Source organism: Scyliorhinus canicula, chromosome 7 (genome assembly GCF_902713615.1).
Source record: "Scyliorhinus canicula chromosome 7, sScyCan1.1, whole genome shotgun sequence".
Lineage (NCBI taxonomy): Eukaryota > Metazoa > Chordata > Chondrichthyes > Carcharhiniformes > Scyliorhinidae > Scyliorhinus > Scyliorhinus canicula.
In genome coordinates this window covers 37,015,725-37,034,745 of record NC_052152.1, presented here as the reverse complement: position 1 = coordinate 37,034,745, position 19,021 = coordinate 37,015,725, and the positions used below count along the sequence as shown (strand labels likewise).

General features: G+C 44.6%; 1 protein-coding gene across 1 annotated transcript in view; it reads left to right on the top strand.

Annotated features, from left to right (window-relative positions):
* LOC119968873 (target of Nesh-SH3-like) overlaps positions 1 to 19,021 on the top strand; it is a 371,610-nt gene that overhangs the window by 308,504 nt on the left and 44,085 nt on the right. Inside the window, exons 43-44 of the mRNA XM_038801796.1 lie at positions 9,264 to 9,323; positions 16,897 to 16,965. Coding sequence (XP_038657724.1) covers positions 9,264 to 9,323; positions 16,897 to 16,965 — 129 coding nt within the window. The remainder of the gene's footprint in view (positions 1 to 9,263; positions 9,324 to 16,896; positions 16,966 to 19,021) is intronic.

Sequence of the window (19,021 nt, the reverse complement as noted above, 5' to 3'; positions counted from 1 at the left end):
TTTCATAACAAATCTAATATATTCATCGAACAACTCGGTTATTTCGATAGCCTGAATCTAAAAATAGGTTTTCTGCTAAGGCTTTAAGAAGTTAAATATCTTCAGAAGAGTTTGTCCCAGCTCTGCAGTTATTTTAATGAGAAACTCTTTTATTTTGTACCCAATTTTGCAAGTCAAAAGTGAACTGATAATTCAGTATTTGAAACCAATCAGTCAGGAGGAAATGCCCCGAACAGTCAGATTTTCATTCCGGGATTGGCTGGCAGGTGCAGGTAATAACTGGGGTTGTGCCTGTTGCCTTTGATAGCATGTGGAAGCTGACACAGTGGCTGCCTGGTGCCAGGATGGGCTGTTTAGAAGAGTCACCTTGGAGGTCAGCTGTTAAATAAGCAATAAAACCAAAAACAGCCCTCTACCCCTCACCCTATGCCCTTTCCATTCCAACTCGTGCTACCTCATGTTCTCATCCACGCATAATGGCCCTCACCCTCCATGCCGACCTGTGCCTCGCTATTTAACTCATGGTCCTTTTAAAGACCTATGTCAACTTAATGCCAAACCATGACCACCTCACTTACCATCTTTTGCCCTTACATTCTCCATGCCAACTCACTCAGTATCCACCATGGGCAGATCTCAGAACCATGGTGAAATTAAATTGAATAAAGTTCTAAGTGTCAATTGATTACATTCTTTGAAAAAGACTCATTGATAGCATACCATTTAAATTTCTTAAACTGCTTGCTCCATCATGACCAAAAATACTACTTTCAAGTACTATTTCCAGTATAAAAACAAGCATTTGCGCACATAGCCCCACATCAAAGATTTTATAAGCACTTCAAGCTGCCAACCGAACTGAATTTACAGCCCCCCCCCCCCCCCCTCCCCCACACTGTGATAATGGTAAGTTGTGGAATCAGTCATGCTGCACAAATCCTCTAATGATAACCTTGTGTCGAGACAGAAATTGGAAGCAGCCACAACAGGCCTTAATTCAAAAATTTAAGTGATTTAACAGCTTGATAGTTGCAATGATTTTGTCCACTTTTTATGCACATTCAGGTCTACATTTAGAAAGATTATAAATGTGGATAAGTTGGCATGAAGCCGCAAGACCACTGATGCTGAATTATAAAATGGTGTATTTGAAACTGTTGGAAAGACAATCTCTTACTTCCTCAATAAAAATGTTATGACATGGGTGGCACAGGCAAGGCAAACATCTATTGTCCGTTCCTAGTCACCCTTCAGAAGTTGGTGCACCTTCAGTTTGAATTGCGAAGGAATGTGATGAAGATATGCCACACCTGCATTACGTACGATGTGTCAGGATTTTGTAGAAGAACAATGAACAAATGACAATAGATGTATAAGTCAGAGCTGTGTGACTTGAGGAGATCTTGAAGGTATTGATGTTCCTTTGCCTATCTAGGTGGTGGAGGTTTTGTGTTTGGGCGTGGGCGGTGCTTCCAAAGAAACCTTGATGAGTTGCTGTAGATAGTAAATAGTGTGCCGGTGGATGTGTAGGTTATTTTGTGAAGTACTAATCAAGAAGACTGCTTTTCCCTGAATAGTGTCACTTCTTGAGTGTTTGTGCAACTATCCACCAATTCGGACAAATGGAGATGATTCCATCACACTTCTGACTTCTGTCTTATAGATATGGGAAACGCTTTGGGGAGTCAAGAGGTGAGTCACTTGCCACAGTGTACGCAGCCTCTGATGAGTGCCCCAGCATCAATGGCATTTATGTGACCATCCTATTGAGTTTCTAGTTATCAATGACCCCAGGATATTGATAGCGAAGGACTCCGAGGTTGTTAGGTGCTTTCTCGTTAGAGATCACACACAGAATCACAATCCATAGAATCCCTACAATGCAGAAGGAGGCCATTCGGCACATCAAATCTGCACCAACCCTCTGAGAGAGCACTCCAACCAAGCTCACTTCTCTGCCCCATCCCAATATTCCCTTAACCTAACCTACACATCCCTGGGCACAATGGGACAATTTAGCATGGCCAATCCACCTAACCGGACTGTGGGAGGAAATCGGAGCACCCGCAGGAAACCCACGCAGACACGGGAAGGAAGTGCAAACTCCACACCGACAGTGACTCAAGGCCGGAATTGAATCCAGGTCCCTGGAGCTGTAAGATATCAGTGCTAACCACTGTGCCACCATACCACCCCTAGGTGATTGTCATCTGGCACTTATGTGGCACAAATGTTTCTTGGCACTAATCAGTTCTAATCTTAATGCTGTCCAGGTCTTGTTACTTCTGGACAATGACAGCTTCACTATCTGAGGAATTGTCTGGATGCTGTGCGATCATTAGCTAACACCCTATTTCTGACCTCATGATGGAGAGAAGCTTATTGATAAAATAGCTGAAGATGACTATATTATTATAACTATTTTCCTTGTCATCAACTCTCTCGAGGCAGCAACATAGCTTTTGAGATTAGATGTATGCAAAAGAAGCTATCTGGCCCTTGACTATTAAATCCTCCACAATCAAACTCACCTATTCTTACTATCAATACTGTTTCTCCCATGGGTAACCACTTGCTCCTCAGTGCCTTGTAGTCATTCATAATTTCCCTCTCTCTGCCACCCTTTCCATTCACATCACTGGTACCCAAGCAGGATCATTTGACAAATCCCGCTCCTCAGGCGAATCCCTATCTAACCTCACCTGATGCTTCCCGCCCTGTTGCTAATGGTTACCCAGTCTTCTGCCAGCCACCTTCTGGAAGGTCCGATCCAACAACATTTGTCCCTCCTGAATATTTTAGAGTGCCAACATGGCTCTTGATTGTGCAACTTCCTGCTCAAAGATTGCAAATGTTGTACATCTAAACTGCATGCATTCATCATGAACAGGCGATGAGTCCAGGCAGGCCCATATCAACAGACTGAACACTCATTGGACCCCTAATTCTGCCAAAACTATATATTTAGCCCAACAAAGAATCTCTTTAAGTTACTGTTTATTCAATTAATACTCACTGATTTATTATTGCCCACCTTTGAAACATTTTGGCTGTAACTATAAATTATTATTTTTATGTACCCCTGATGCTACTTAAATAAAAATCATAAATTATTTTTCACTCACTCTTGATGCCATTCATAATCAAAACCATAAATTATTTTTACATAGCCCTGGAGGTATTTTTAAAGTAAGAACATAGCATTTCAGTAAGTAATTATTTAAATAGTACTTCATATTTTGTGGTTACCACCCCTTCAAATTGGCCTGAAGGCCACAGAAAGTATACATTTGCCTCCAACAAAGTGCTGAGAGGACAAATTGGGAGAGAAATCATTTGGTCTAATGTGGGTGGTGATCCAATGTGTCTGCTGCCTTTGTCCTTCTAGGTGGTAGAGGTTGTGGTCAAGGACAGAAGTATCTGTGACAGGTAGAGGAGTGAGGACAAGGTCAAGTATGGGTGGCATGGTGGCACAGTGGTTAGCACAGTCGACGCGGCGCCGGTCGGGGGCCATTGAAAGAGGCCCCCGCAGTGATTTGCGGTGTGCAGCTGGTCGAGTTCCCGACTGCGTGGTTCTCTCATGGTTCCACGCATCAGGATTCAGTCCGCAGCCGCCCTGGTGGGGGGGGGGGGGCGGGGGGATCATTCACCCGGGGTGGGGGGGATGGCCAGGCTACAGATCGGGGGCCACTGGTCCATGAACACACGTGATCTTGGGGTGGGGGGGCCTATGTTTTCAGTGCCGGTCCGCGGTGTGGGTCCGCCATGTCACGCGTGGAGTCCGACACAGGCCGCCACCGTGCGCATGCGCGGACCCCCGACCGGAAGTGCAGGGCCCCGTATCAGCAGCCGGAGCTGCGAGGACTACTCCGGGGCCCTGCTAGCCCCCTGCAAATTGGAGAATCACCCTGTACCTTTCTCCAGGTAGGTCCAGAGTGATTCGCGCGCGTTTTTCCGCGGCCGTGGGGACATAGCCCCATTATTGGAGAATCCTGCCCCCTATCCCTGTAACCCAGTAACTCCACTTAACTTTTTGGACACTAAGGGGCAATTTAGCATGACCAGTCCGCCTGAACTGCATATCTTTGGACTGTGGGAGGAAACCGGAGCCAACTAAGATGGTCGCGGGACAAGGCAAACATGCTCTTTGGACAAGATGGTGACAGTAGGGGGTAAATTACACTGATGGTCTCAAAAACAAGGAAATTCATGGGCATTGACCTTAGAGACTGCTACCTCAGTGGGCTAAACAGCTGGCTTGTAATGCAGAACAATGCCAGCAGCGTGGGTTCAATTCCTGTACCGGCCTCCCCAAACAGGCACTGGAATGTGGCGACTAGGGGCTTTTCATGGTAACTTCATTGAAGCCTACTTGTGACAATAAGCGATTATTATTATTATTACCTGCATTATGAACGATGCTCTCAGAGTTCCCGGCCTCATTCTTGATGACTGTATCGATATCCTGAACCTTGCTAATTGACGGTGATTACTTTCGCTGTACGCTTATCCAGCCTGTTTTAATTAGGCAGTGGTTCACTGCACAAATCCTACATTTTGTAAAAAGACAAAATCTCATAGTTGTAGAGGCCTTAAGACTGACCGGTATGAGGACTACCAAATGGTCACTTTCACTGTAATGAGTTGTTCTTTTGAGGCTGGCTGTTTAGGCAGTTCAGAGAGAACTTACACTGCATCAACGACACAATCTGACAAACTTAACCTGGATACACCTTATACTAACTCTGCTGCTGAAAGTGGCAGGGTTTAATTTCCCATGGATGTTCAACAAGAAAACGACACCCAAAATATGAAACTTGCTTTTAACAGTGATAGTAAACAAAAATACATAATTTTTTTTTGTTGAATTTGCAACTGAAACATTAAGGATTATTCTTGCAAGGGCGACCGTTTGTTCCATCCGGGGTAAGTGAGATAACAAACCTATTTAGATTAAAATTGGAAAACATTTAATCCTGGTGTTTTGATACATTGGGACCTTTGCTTTGATACATTGAACCCTGTAGAAATGTTTGAAATAATAAGACAGCAATATTACTGTTATTGAGAATGTGGCTTAGTTGGTTTAAATGATGTAGAGCCAAATAAATCAGGTCAGTAACATAGTCATTTAGCCATTTCCTCGCTATTTCCATTACTCTCTGAAAACCTGCCACTCCCTCCATTACTTCATCATATCTAAAAGCCAAGGCATACAAATTTGTATGGCTAGCAATTATGTGAAAGTAGGTCTGATTTCAGACTGCTGCAGAAGTTTTTGTTTTCCAAATGTTTACATGGACACAAAGTAGTATTTTGCCATTCAATTCAGTTAACATTCCATCAATATCAAATTGTTAGTGTTAGAATCACTGAAGGTATGTAACGCAGAGGTGAAAGTCTGAAAGGTCAATACTGGAGTCACGCCCCTTCATTTTCTATTGCTTTCCTTTTCTCAATCTCACTTTCACCACGGTCATTGGTCATCAGTTACACAATTCACAAACATTTCCCAATGAAGGGACATGAAACGGGAATCAATCCACAATGCTGGATCTCTGCCCATTACAAGGAACGCACATACTTTCACTAGTTTAGAAAAGTAAGGCAGGAGACCTGCATTTAGAGTTGGATGCTTTACTGCTTTTCAATGAAGTTAAAGTCATAGAATAGAAGCGTAGAATCTCTGCAGTGTAAGAGGTGGCCATTCAGCCCATTGAGTCTGCACCAATCCTCTGAAAGATTGCCCTACCTAGGCCCAATCCCCCCACCCTATCCCCGTAACCCTACCTAGTGGCAATTTAGCATGGTCAATCCACCTAATCTGCACATCTATGGACTGTGGGAGGAAACCGGACCACCAAGAGGAAACCCACGCAGACAAGGGAAGAATGTGCAAACTCCACATAGACAGTCACCCAAGGTCCAAATTTAATCCAGGTCTCTGGTGCTGTGATGCAGCAGTGCTAACCACTGTGCACCGTGCTGTCCCTAATTTCCACCCTTCCCAAATAATTAATGATCTCACTTAGCATCTCATTCCCAATGTAAGCTCTACCACTAAATTGGTGAAGCGAGTGAGGAAGTGACAAAGCTAACTGGAGGTAGAAATGGTGTGGAGATGCTGGCGTTGGACTGGGGTGAGCACAGTAAGAAGTCTTACAACACCAGGTTAAAGTCCAACAGGTTTGTTTCAAACACTAGCTTTCGGAGCACTGCTCCTTTCTCAGGTGAGGAAGGAGCAGTGCTCCGAAAGCTAGTGTTTGAAACAAACCCGTTGGACTTTAACCTGGTGTTGTACGACTTCTCATCGAGTTAGAAAGGCAAAGAGTGCAGACCGATGTGTATGGATGGTGGTTGGAGAGGGCGATTAGGGCAAGAAAGCAAGAGAACTGTAAGTGAGGCTGAGGGTTTTGGGTTCAATACCATGGAGAATAGAGGCTGGTGAGGACAGATTGTGAGTCAGTTTATGGCAGGATGTGAGCAGTGGGATTTTAGAGGAATTGCAGTTTATGTAGGATGAAGCTTGAGGTAGTGAGAGGGCATTAGAGAGGTTGAACGTGGGGGTGATGAAGGTCTGGTTCAGGGTTTGAGTGGGAGGGTGAGGGGAAGGGTAGAAACAAATAATGTTGAATTGGTGAAAATAGATAACCTTGGTGATGTGTAATAGTACAAAAAGAATTTGAGAATTATTGGGCGAAATTCTCCCCCCCCCCACGACGGGTGGGAGAATAGGGGGAGGGCCTTCCCGACTTTTTTGACGCCCTCCCGCTATTCTCCCCCCCCCCCCGCCAAAATCCCGACAAGAATCGCTGCCGCCGTTTTTTTACGGCCGGCAGCGATTCTCAGCTGTTAGAAGGGCCGAAGTCCCAGCCCTTTACGACCTTTTTACGAACGGCAAACACACCTGGTCCTGCCGTTCGTAAAAACGTCGTGACAAACTCGCAAAAAATAACCATGGCACCGATTGGCACGGCAGTACCACGGCCGTGCCAAGGGTGCCATGGGCCCGCGATCGGTGGGCACCGATCGCGGGCAGCGGGCCCGATGCCCGCGCACTATTTGTCCTTCCGCCGCCCCGCAGTATCAGTACGCGGGGCGGCTGAGGGGCAACCCGGCCCGCGCATGCGCGGGTTTCGCGCAAAAACGCGATGACGTCACCCGCGCATGCGCGGGTGGAGTCTTCCCACCTGCGCATGCGCGGCTGACGTCATATGACGCGTCAGCCGGCGCTAACTCCGGCAAGCGGGCTTAACGATTTTCGTTAAGCCTGACTTGTCGGAGCCTCCGACGTCGGGCTGCTAGCCCCGACGGGGGACCAGAATCGGTTTTACGATTTCTCCCGTTTTGGGAGAATTTCGCCCAAGGTTTCTTTCTCACGAATTTCCCATGGTAAGAAATTATGTCTGGGGAATTTATTTGGATTATATTAGTGCAGTCAAGAGTAATTATTTCAGATGTCTTTCAATGTTCCCTTCCTATTAATCTGTTCTGTAACATTTCAAATCCATTAAAAATTAGATTCCATGAAGTATTCCTTAATGGTCCTTGTGTTCTATAACCATGTAACATCGCAGCTGAGCAAAATCAGTCAAATTATCCAGCCAAAGGGGTATTTGTGAAAAAGACGATCACACCTCATTATTGCCTACAACATTCATGAACCATACTGTATTTCTTCAGTAACAGGTTTTTGTAAGCATTATAACATCAACATTAAAACACACGCTGTAGCCATTTACAATTTTATTTGTAAATAATGAACGTTAAATGTATACATAAATATATGAAGAGAAGGCTGAAGAAAAACCACTAGAGTCACTACTGCTCACTAGACTGATGCAACCGCATTGCATTACCTCCCCCCACTGGATGCAATGCTAACTACTGGGGAGGCAGAAAATATGTGGCCAGTTACAGGAAGACAGAGGCTCATAGAAAATAATTCTCAGCACTAATTCTCAAACCTGGTGAATTAGTCACAGATGTTCTGCTTCATGGATCATCCCAAAGATGTGTAGGTTAGGTGGATTGGCCCTTCACGTCCAGAGATGTGCAGGTAAAGTGGAGTTACGGGGATAAGGCTGGGGAGAGGGCCTTTTTCAGACAGTCAGTGCAGACTCGGTGGGTCGAACATCTTTGTCTTCTCACACTTCTGGCAAGTTATGGTACAAACCATTTCACTCTGAAAGGCCCAGGAAATAGTCCAACTAATGGCATATGCCACGTGATGTCCAACTCCAGGAAGATTTGCTGTATATTTTCAGGTCTTAGTTGAATTCCAACAATTAAATGGTCTATTAAGACTAGCAGGATTTGGCACCAACTTCGATAGCTCTTCAGGGCAGTTAAATCCCAAAATGACTGTTTTGATTAAATGTAAAGGCCATTTTGAAAAAAGCGATTGCCATGTGACATCTATCAAGACTCGAGAAAGAAGAATGCCTGTGTTTCTGTGATTCAAATTGTGAGCAAATTGATTCTGTAATTTTCAAATCTTTATTTTTGTTATGAGAAACACTTTAGTTGAATATCGTAGAATTTACAGTGCAGAAGGAGGCCATTCGGCCCATCGGGTCTGCACCGGCCCTATTTAAGCCCACGCCTCCGCCTTATCCGCGTAACCCAGTAACCCCACGAACCTTTTTGGACACCAAGGGTCAATTCAGCATGGCCAATCCACCTAACCTGCACATCTTTGGACTGTGGGAGGAAACCAAAGCACCCGGAGAAAACCCATGCAGACATAGAACATAGAAAAATACAGCACAGCACAGGCCCTTCGGCCCATGATTCTGGATGGTCATGAAAATCGTATTGGCATTGCAATTTCTAAACTTGAAAGAAAGTCAGTGCCGTAAACAAGGAGGCTTGCTGGAAGTTGAAAAGGCTAGCTGGCTTGGATAGAAGGTCATTTGAATATCATTCATCCGGAGAGCACCACCTTTTGGATTTTCCAAATCATCTCAATTAGTTTCGGGAAATGCTTTGGAGTGCATCCTTAGTGTTGGTGGTCTTCAACCTTTCTAGTGCCATAGGTTGAGCAAAGCTGTGTGAAATTTCATGATGCTTTATCAAATCTGATCAATGGACACTTTTGTACTGGTTCACTGTCTCCGTTTTCTGGAGGGCAATTACGCAACAATGAACATCCAGATACAAATAAGGGTATCATTTTTGGGGGGTTTCTAAAGAAAGGTATGTTACTGTGCTGTCAATTATATGACTGTCATATAACCTTGTGTTTTCTCTTGCCCCGACAGAACCTGAGACACAGTCACCTGGTAGTCAATTATTCTCCACTGTTCCTGGCAGTACTCCTGGTATGTAATACTTTAGGGATATGTCTAACAAATGTAGCTCTTTACTGCATGGCCTTGGAAGAACTATAGGAGGAAGCAACTAATGAGTTTTGAAATTATGAGCTTATCAAGGTAAGTGGTGATAGGTCTGAGCAATTCAGAATTTTTCTATGTTGCACCAATCAATATTGCCAGGTCAAGTAGGAATGGCTTGCATCCAACGCAAAGTTCCCAGTAGCTACATTATGGATGCATGTTATTATCAAATGCTGAAGACTACATTTACCATTTCTTCAAATTTAACTTGTCAGGATTGACAACTGCCTGCTGAATTCATAAACTGTGCTGTCAATGCATATTCACTGGGGTCTGCACTGTGACTGGCTTTGACCACTGTTAATAATTAGAGAAAAATAAAAGTAAGCTAAGACGCATGCAAACAAATATTACCTAACAGTTCCCAAAATGTCAGTAGAATTCAGTATTGCACTGCTTTTAGATTATCTTTTGTTCAAAAAAAAAGACTCCTATAACTAGCTCTCGCGATTTCTACTGATTCATACTCGGGAATCATCAACAATCATGGAGCCCTTCAGTGCTGACTGAGCCATGCATGTATTGTATTGACCAAGTAACCACAGTAGTCTCAATTTAATTTTGATTTTCCACTTTACAGAACAGCAAGGTTATTCTACTGTTCTAACATAGAATTAGCATTTAATCTGGCTTTCAATTGTACATTTGACTAAAAGAATTTGCTGCTAAATTGAACCTTGATCGTGACTAGTAAAATTACATCACTGCATCAACAAAAACATATGGCTCATAATTTCTCTATCGTAATGTTTTCACATAGTGTTCCCACAGAATTTTGTTGCTCTTTGCTGAGGCACTAACTACCTTCACAGCTGCCAATACCATTCTGTTTAGAGCTAACAAAAGGCGTGCATGATATAAACTTGAGGAGAATAAACAGTTTTCTCCAATTACTAACGTCGTTTTTTTGACATCCCAAAGCATTCAGAAAACAGTGTACGGCTGAAAAGTGATGAAATTCGCGACTTCATTTAAAACAAAATCCATGCCTGCAGTTGCTTGGAGTCTGCATCTTATTGCATGTATTTTAACCCAAAGGACCTGATGTACAATTACTTTTAGACATGTTTTCCTCTGGTTGCTCATATGATTGAAGAACTGAATGTTAGTATAGAGGCGATTTTCCACTTTTAGACTTGTCCTGAGCCTTTCACTTGATTTGGTGACCGCGGGAATATGTACAGTTGCTGAATGTCAACACTAGTTATATGTCCTGTGGCAAGAAAAGGTGCGGTTATGGAACAGGGGAAATTTCTTCCCATGCATTACTGTCTAAATACATTAGAGTTGTAATACAAAATCCGGTTTGCACACAAGAAAGAGAGAAATCTTTGTGTCTCTTCATCCACAGCAACTTTATGTAATGCCGTAGAGAAAAGGACAGAGTCTGTTAAAGTTTGATGCAAATTAGAAACAAATAGTAATTTTGGAAAGTTCATTGGCAGCATAGATAATAGTACTTTTGTGCTTTGGTAATAGTCAGACACATGAATACCAAACTTAACGCCAGAATTCTGTGCCTGTGTTGAAGAGTCAATGTGCTGAATAACATGTTGAGTTTAATTAGAATGGCTGGATGGTTTGTCTTATTCGATTAAAAGTTCTGATTTGGAGCTTATGCAGCATGTGCTTATGTAACGTGTTATTGCATTGTCACTGGACTGCACTTTGCCCAAGACTTAATCTTGATTTTTGCCTTTCATTTGCATCATCATTTTTGTTTCCTTGTTTTTTTTTAAAAAAAACAAGCTACTGTCTGTATTAGTTTTGAATATTGTAACTCATTCTAAATAATGTTGGTACTAACACTGCAGAATAACCCCCAGTTTTTCTGGATATAGTTCCATGACTTTCCCTGGCAGAGATGATAGTGATCAAAGTGGCATGTATCAATTAACGTTGCAGGCTAAAATATTAACATGGGCTTAAATTGTATTAATTTCTTTTTTTTTATTATTTTCATAAATTTTAGAGTACCCAATTCATTTTTTATAATTAAGGGGCAATTTAGCATGACCAATCCACCTAGCCTGCACATATTTGGGTTGTGGGGACTTGGGGAGAATGTGCAAACTGCACACGGTCCCAGAGCCAGGATCGATCCTGGGACCTCAGCGCTGTGAGGCAGCAGGGCTAACCCACTGCGCGACCAGTATTGATTTCTAAGTTCAGAAGTTTTCAGCTGTCCATAATAGAATCCAGTGCAATACAACAATGGCATGGCATGAAGTGAGGTAGCTTAACTGTTTACGGCTGAGAACCAGATTCAGCCAGCTGGATTTATAAATAAATTCACAGCAATCAAATCCTAAATTTTTGTTTGCTCAGATTAGTTGAGACCAAGTTGTCGATTCAAAGAACAAAAACAAAACTGTATGTGCTGGAGATCTGAAATGAATAACAGGTAAAGATAGAGAAAATTGCAGCAGGCCAATCAGCATCTATAAAAAGAAACGGCTAGTACAATTTCTGTTGCATATGCTTCATTAGAACGGAAAACTAAGCAAGCATCCTTGGTTGAAGGGTCAATCACAAGGGGGCATAGTTTTAGGGTGAGGGGCAGGAGATTCCGAGGGGATTTGTGAGAAAAAAATGTTCACTCAAGAGGGTGGTGAGAATCTGGAGTACACTGCCTGGGAAGGTGGTGGAGGGTGGAAACCTCACAACTTTAAAAAGCGCTTGAAACACCAAAATGTTCAAGGATATGGGAGAAGTGCTGGTATGTGGGATTAACGTAAGATTAGAGTAGTTGTTGTCAGTGCAGACTTTATGGGCCGAAAGACCTTTTCTATGCTGTATGCCTCTATCCTTCATAAGGTTGTAAAAAAATAGGGAAGAAATCAGGAGGAGGGAAAGAAACATATCAGAAGCCCTACCCCAGGATGTGATCAAGGCCAACACATGCATTCAGTAGTCAGATCAATCCAAACTTTATCTGGAACATCTGCCTCTCCCTGAACAACCCCTCCTCCGACACCACCGAGTACCTCCAGACCACCCTCAGAATCTAATTTTACCAGCCTAGCTCTCTTCTCCCACTCCACCCTCTCCCTGTGTGCCAAATCAAAATAAATTCCTCCCTGACTACCGCCTTGAGTGCCTCTCACAGTGTGACCTTCCCTGTGTCATTCAAGTCCATGTAGCCCCAGATGTCAGCCCTCACATCGCCTCACCTGCCTCCAGCCTCCACTGCGGCCGTTGGGCCCCTTGAACCACCTGCAAATCCACCCAATGCGGTGAATGGTCCAAGACCACAATCGCCAAATACTCTGAGTCGGCCACCCCCACCAACAGCACTTTGTCCATCATGGAAAAATCACTCCAGGAGTAAACTCATTGCACGTGGGAGAAGTATGAAAACTCCTTCACTCACGGCTTCCCAAATCTCCATGGGTCCGCCACCCCCCCATGTGCTCCATTAACCCCCTCAACTCCCGAGCCACCGCCGACGACCTCGGCGACTTAGGGCTCGACCGGTCCAGACCCGGGTCCAGGACCATATTGAATTTCGCCCCCAAGATTTGCCGATGCGTATCCAGGTCCGGAATCTTTCCCAATTCGGGGCTTAAATGCTTACCAGTACTAGCGGCATCCCTTCCAATTTCCCACTGACCCCCTTCCCCCGGATTGGCCACAATGCCGCCCACCTCAAATGCCACTCTCTTATTAACCAACACTGTCTCCTCCCTCGTCTTTCTATCCAGCCCCAAATGGAACACCTGCCCCACCCATCCCTTCTTCAGCCTCGTCTGATCCCCCAACTTCAGTTGTGTCTCCTTCAGACTCCTCAAATACATGAACACATGCGACCATTTAACCCTCGCATGTTCCATGTGACCAACTTGGTCGGCTGGGCTTCCCCTGCCAATTAGCCACACCCCTTTTTTGAGGGAGTTCCCGGTCCATGTCACGCATCCAAGTCCGACCTCGGATGTCCGCCACCATCTCTCCCTTCCCAGCTGCGCCACACTAACTCCACCCATTTCAGAAACCCTCCTCCCCTCCCCACTCAAACAAAGAATCACCCCCCCCCCCCCCCCCCCCCCCCCCCCCCCCCCCAATCCTTCCTCCTGGCAACCTCCCACTTCACTCCCGTTAACTAGCTGGCCCAGCTCGCATGGTGGCCCCGGCCTCTGACTTCCCCTCATCCCTCCAGTCCACCCCCCCCCCCCCCCAGTTCTCCCAACCGCCCACAAGCAAAGAGAAACAACAGACACACTCACCATCGCCGTTCCCCCGTCAAAACCCACCCCAACCTGCCCACCCCACGCACCTTGCAATTAAGTTCATCTCCAAAATTCAACATCCTCGCACTCCTCCCAGTCCATGGTCCCTCATAACAAAGTCCATCACCACCTCTGGCGAGTCAAAATAAAACTCCTGCTTCTGATGTATCACCCACCAGTGGGCAGGGTACAAAACCCCGAACTTCACCCCCTTTCTCCAGTTGAACACAGCCCTCCTCTTTACCAGCACCGCATCCAGGCCCTGGTACACCCACAGCTCTCTTCCTTCCCAGGTGCATTTCTTGGTCTGCCTCGCCTATTTCAGAATTTTTTCTTTGTCCAAAAAATTATGCAGCCTCACCACCATCGCCCTCGGCAGCTCCCCACCTGCAGCCTCCTCAGTGCCCTGTGTGTCCGATCCACTTTGAGGGGCCGGACAAAGGCCCCCTCCCCCTTCAACTTTTCAGCATGCGCCGCATACTTGGCGACCTCTGCTCCCTCGATGCCCACAGGCATCTCGCCGATCCTCAGATTCTGCCTCCTGAAGCGGTACTCAAGGTCTTCTAATTTCTCTCTTAGCCCTTCCTTGCTGTCCAATACCATCCTTAAATCCGTATCCAGCGAGGCCAGTCACTCCTCCTGCTCTCTCACCATCTCCTCCACCTTCAGGATCGCCAGGCCCTGAGCCTTCTGCTTTTGCTCCACTTGCTTAATCGCAGCTCCGACCGGCTCCACCACCTTGGCCAAATTCTCCAAGGCCTCGTTCCTCTGCTGCTGGAATTTGTTGTTCAAAAACTCAACCAGCTGCTCCGTTGCCCACTGGGCGGGCAGCGCTGCCCCCTTGCCCTTTGCCACCTTCACCTGTGGAACACCACAAATATCTTCTTGCTCCAGATGCTCTCTCCCATTCTCGTGCCACTTTTCGTCCGCTGATCCAAACGCCAGCCTCACCAGAGGAGTATTACCTTCCTTGAGCACTCACACCTTCTGCCTTCAAAAGACCACCCTTACGGGTGGGGAAGGGCTGAAAAAGTCCAACTTGAGCAGGAGCCACCAAACGTGAGACCACTCACTCCATGCTGCCACCGGAAGTCTCCAGGTGTAATATTTTCAAGAGTTTTTACAGCAAGACTAATAGCATAAAGTGACATGTCCTCATCAGTGCATTGATTTCTCCATGATTGTAGCTTGAAAGGCTCTCAACAGTGTACCCCACAGGGAAATATAGGCAACTTCTGGATTTAATTGCATACATGTGGATTCCAGAAGTTACTGTTAGTTTCAGAGAAATAATCATGGCAGACGCTGACTGTTTCATCATTATAATGGCCCAGATTTTGTGATAGTAGTTTTGCCTTCCCTATTTCTCTCTTTTTAGCTATCAGTACTAAAGTACTTAGTTATCTCTTGCTTTTAAGTTCTGATGAAGTGTGTGCGCCCAATGGTTGACTTGCTTTTTCTCTTAACAAATTCTGATTGGCTTGCTGTATACCACTAGCAGTTTCTGTTCTTTTGCCATAGTTTAAATGTTTGTTTCAGGTACTTTTTTTCAGGTGATGTCCCAGAAGACTGGAGAATAGCCAATGTTGTTCCTTTGTTTAAGAAGGGTAGCAAGGATAATCCAGGGAACTACAGGCCGGTGAGCCTTACGTCAGTGGTAGGGAAATTACTGGAGAGAATTCTTCGAGACAGGTTCTACTCCCATTTGGAAGCAAATGGGCGTATTAGTGAGAGGCAGCATGGTTTTGTGAAGGGGAGGTCGTGTCTCACTAACTTGATAGAGTTTTTCGAAGAGGTCACAAAGATGATTGATGCAGGTAGGGCAGTGGATGTTGTCTATATGGACTTCAGTAAGACCTTTGACAAGGTCCCTCATGGTAGACTGGTACAAAAGGTGAAGTCACACGGGATCAGGGATGAGCTGGCAAGGTGGATACAGAACTGGCTAGGTCATAGAAGGCAGAGAGTAGCAATGGAAGAGTGCTTTTCTAATTGGAGGGCTGTGACTAGTGGTGTTCCGTAGGGATCAGCGCTGGAACCTTTGCTGTTCATAGTATATATAAATGATTTGGAGGAAAATGTAACTGGTCTGATTAGTAAGTTTGCAGATGACACAAATGTTGGTGGAATTGCGGATAGCGATGAGGACTGTCAGAGGATACAGCAGGATTTAGATCGTTTGGGGACTTGGGTGGAGAGATGGCAGATGGGGTTTAATCCGGACAAATGTGAGGTAACGCGTTTTGGAAGGTCTAATGCAGGTGGGGAATATACAGTGAATGGTAGAACCCTCAAGAGTATTGAAAGTCAGAGAGAGCTAGGTGCACAGGTCCACAGGTCACTGAAAGGGGCAACACAGGTGGAGAAGGTAGTCAAGAAGGCATACGGCATGTTTGCTTTCATTGGCCGGGGCATTGAGTATAAGAATTGGCAAGTCATGTTGCAGCTGTATAGAACCTTAGTTAGGCCACACTTGGAGTATAGTGTTCAATTCTGGTTGCCACATTACCAGAAGGATGTGGAGGCTTTAGAGAGGGTGTAGAAGAGATTTACCAGGATGTTGTCTGGTATGGAGGGCATTAGCTATGAGGAGCGGTTGAATAAACTCGGTTTGTTCTCACTGGAACGACGGAGGTTGAGGGGCGACCTGATAGAGTGGATCGTCAGAGGCTTTTCCCCAGGGTAGAGTGGTCAATTGCTAGGGAGCATAGGTTTAAGGTGCGAGGGACAAGGTTTAGAATAGATGCACGAGGCAAGTTTTTTACACAGAGGATAGTGGGTGTCTGGAACGCGCTGCTGGAGGAGGTGGTGGAAGCAGGGACGATAGTGACATTTAAGGGGCATCTTGACAAATACATGAATAGGAAGGGAATAGAGGGATACGGACCTAGGAAGTGTAGAAGATTGTAGTTTAGTCGGGCAGCATGGTCGGCATGGGCCTGGAGGGTCGAAGGGCCTGTCCTGTGCTGTACTTTTCTTTGTAAGAAGTCTTACAACACCAGGTTAAAGTCCAACAGGTTTGTTTCAAACACGAGCTTTCGGAGCACGGCTCCTTCTTCACCTGAAGAAGGAGCCGTGCTCCGAAAGCTCGTGTTTGAAACAAACCTGTTGGACTTTAACCTGGTATTGTAAGACTTCTTACTGTGCTCACCCCAGTCCAACGCCGGCATCTCCACATCATGGGTACTTTTCTTTGTTCTTTGTACTTTGTGCACAAAACCAGAAAGTCAATTCCATACTTTTAAAATTGCTTTCTTTTAAATTTATTACAGAAAGTTCGCCTGTCTTCAGATCAACCCCAGTATCTAATATTGATGGCCAGGGGCAAGAAAGATTTAGAGGTACAGTATTCCTGTCAGCTTGGCTCAGTTGGTTGCAACATTGCCTCTGAGTCGGAAGGTTGTGGGTTCAAGCCCCACCCCAGGACTTGATAACATAATCTAGGCTGACACTTTAGTGCAGTACTGAGGGAGTGCATTGTCGGAGATGCAGTCCTTCAGATTCAATATTAAACGGTGCCCCGTCTGCTGCTTAAAGTGGTTTTGGTAAATACTAAAAATAGCATGGTACTATCTAAGAAGAGCAGGGTGTTCTCCTTGTGTGCTAACCAACATTCCTCCCTCAATCAACACCACCAATCAGACTGGCTGGTCATTCACAGCATTACTTTTTTGTGGGTCCACGTGTGCAAAATGTCTGCTTTGTCTGTTTGCAAATGCCAATGTAACAGTGACTTCCATTTGTCTAGGATATTTTGGTAGGATAAAAGTAGGATTTGGGATACATTTTTCAGGGAAGCTGTTTAAATTGAATAATGGCTGGGACAACGTGAAGCAGTGGGAAGTACTGCTGTTTCCGCTCTGGGCCCCGACTTTCAATCTGGTGCAAGTTAATGGGGTGAAACTCTCCTCTCTCCTAGCCATTATGTGAACCAGGTTGAGAACATGTCTCAAGTGAGTTACAGGATTGTACCGAGTCTATCCAAACTGTACTAGGTTGACAAACCTACAAAGAGAAACCATAAGATCGGTTGGTGTGAAAACATTTCCGAGTGGTGCAGCTTTGGATAAAAGGACGAGCTTTTTAGCATTGGCTTGAGCTACGGTTGACTTCAGAGTGTTTGATGCTGCCAATTAATGAAACCTAAATTCTGCGAGTGTGCACCAGCACTGAGGTGGCCTACCTGTCACCATCACCCACCCTTGGCACATTTACCCTTGGCAGCAGCAGACATAGAGATTAAAACCTATCTTTTCCTGTGTAATCCTGCAAATTGAAACTTTGAAAGCCACTATTGACTCTGCCTCCACCACACACACCCGGGCAGTGTGATGTACCGTCTGTCTCCTCAAATGGTTGAAATGCGATAAAAGTATTTCTTGTTTTAAGAATCCTGTATGAGAAGAATCTTCTAATTCCCCCTACATTCCTCTCGTGACAATCATCAGGCCCTTTGTTACTCATTCAGCAAGCCAGCTCAAACAATCGATCACTGCTTATTCTCCCAAATCGTTTCAAAATGTTGAAAAAGGCTATGATCTCTTAACTTTCCCTTTTAAATGAAAAGACTTCAGTTTTTCCAACCTCCTCATCAGTAAACCTATTATCATTTTATTTATCAATATCCACCAGAAATCTTCAAAGAAACAATGTAATTGGTCAAGCAGGACCTGCCATTTCCAAATACGTGCCAACTTCCCCTGATTAGCTAAGAACTCTCTTAAAATTGCTTTCCGTTAAATTTATTACAGAAAGTTCACCTCTCTTCAGATCACCCTCTGGAGTGTTCACTAATATCATTATCTATTATAAACTGTAGAAGCTTATTCACAAACAAATTAAACTTCTTCAGTCTATAATTTCCTTTCTCATTTCTTGTCGAGACTGTAATATTTTCTACCCTACGGTTCTATGACACAATTCCCAATTCTGCTGTTGAATTATGGTTAATATCTGTCCCAATTCTTTCAGTATTCTGGTTCGTGTACCATCCTAACCTGAGGTTGAATTGGGATAGAGAGCCTCTCATTGTTTGCTTTAATGTCACTTTGAACTAGGAAATTTACTCATCCTTCAATATCCTCTAATTCCTAATATGTAACGTGGAAACTAAGGAATATGTTCATTATCAAATTTTTAAAAGAATTTTATGAAGAAATCAATGGAGGCAGATTGCCAGAATTTGCGATTTATGTACTGATGCCTCTAACATCTGCTATTTAGTATCTGCCAATCAGAGTGTTAGAATCCATAAGCACTTATCCGCTAACATCACCAAGAGTAATTTTGAGACACAAAAATTGGCATTGTTACAAAGCTAAGTAGAGGATGTCCAAAATGAATATTACCAGTAAGCAAAGTGGAAAACCAGATTGCAGACAGAAGCAAAAGGGATCC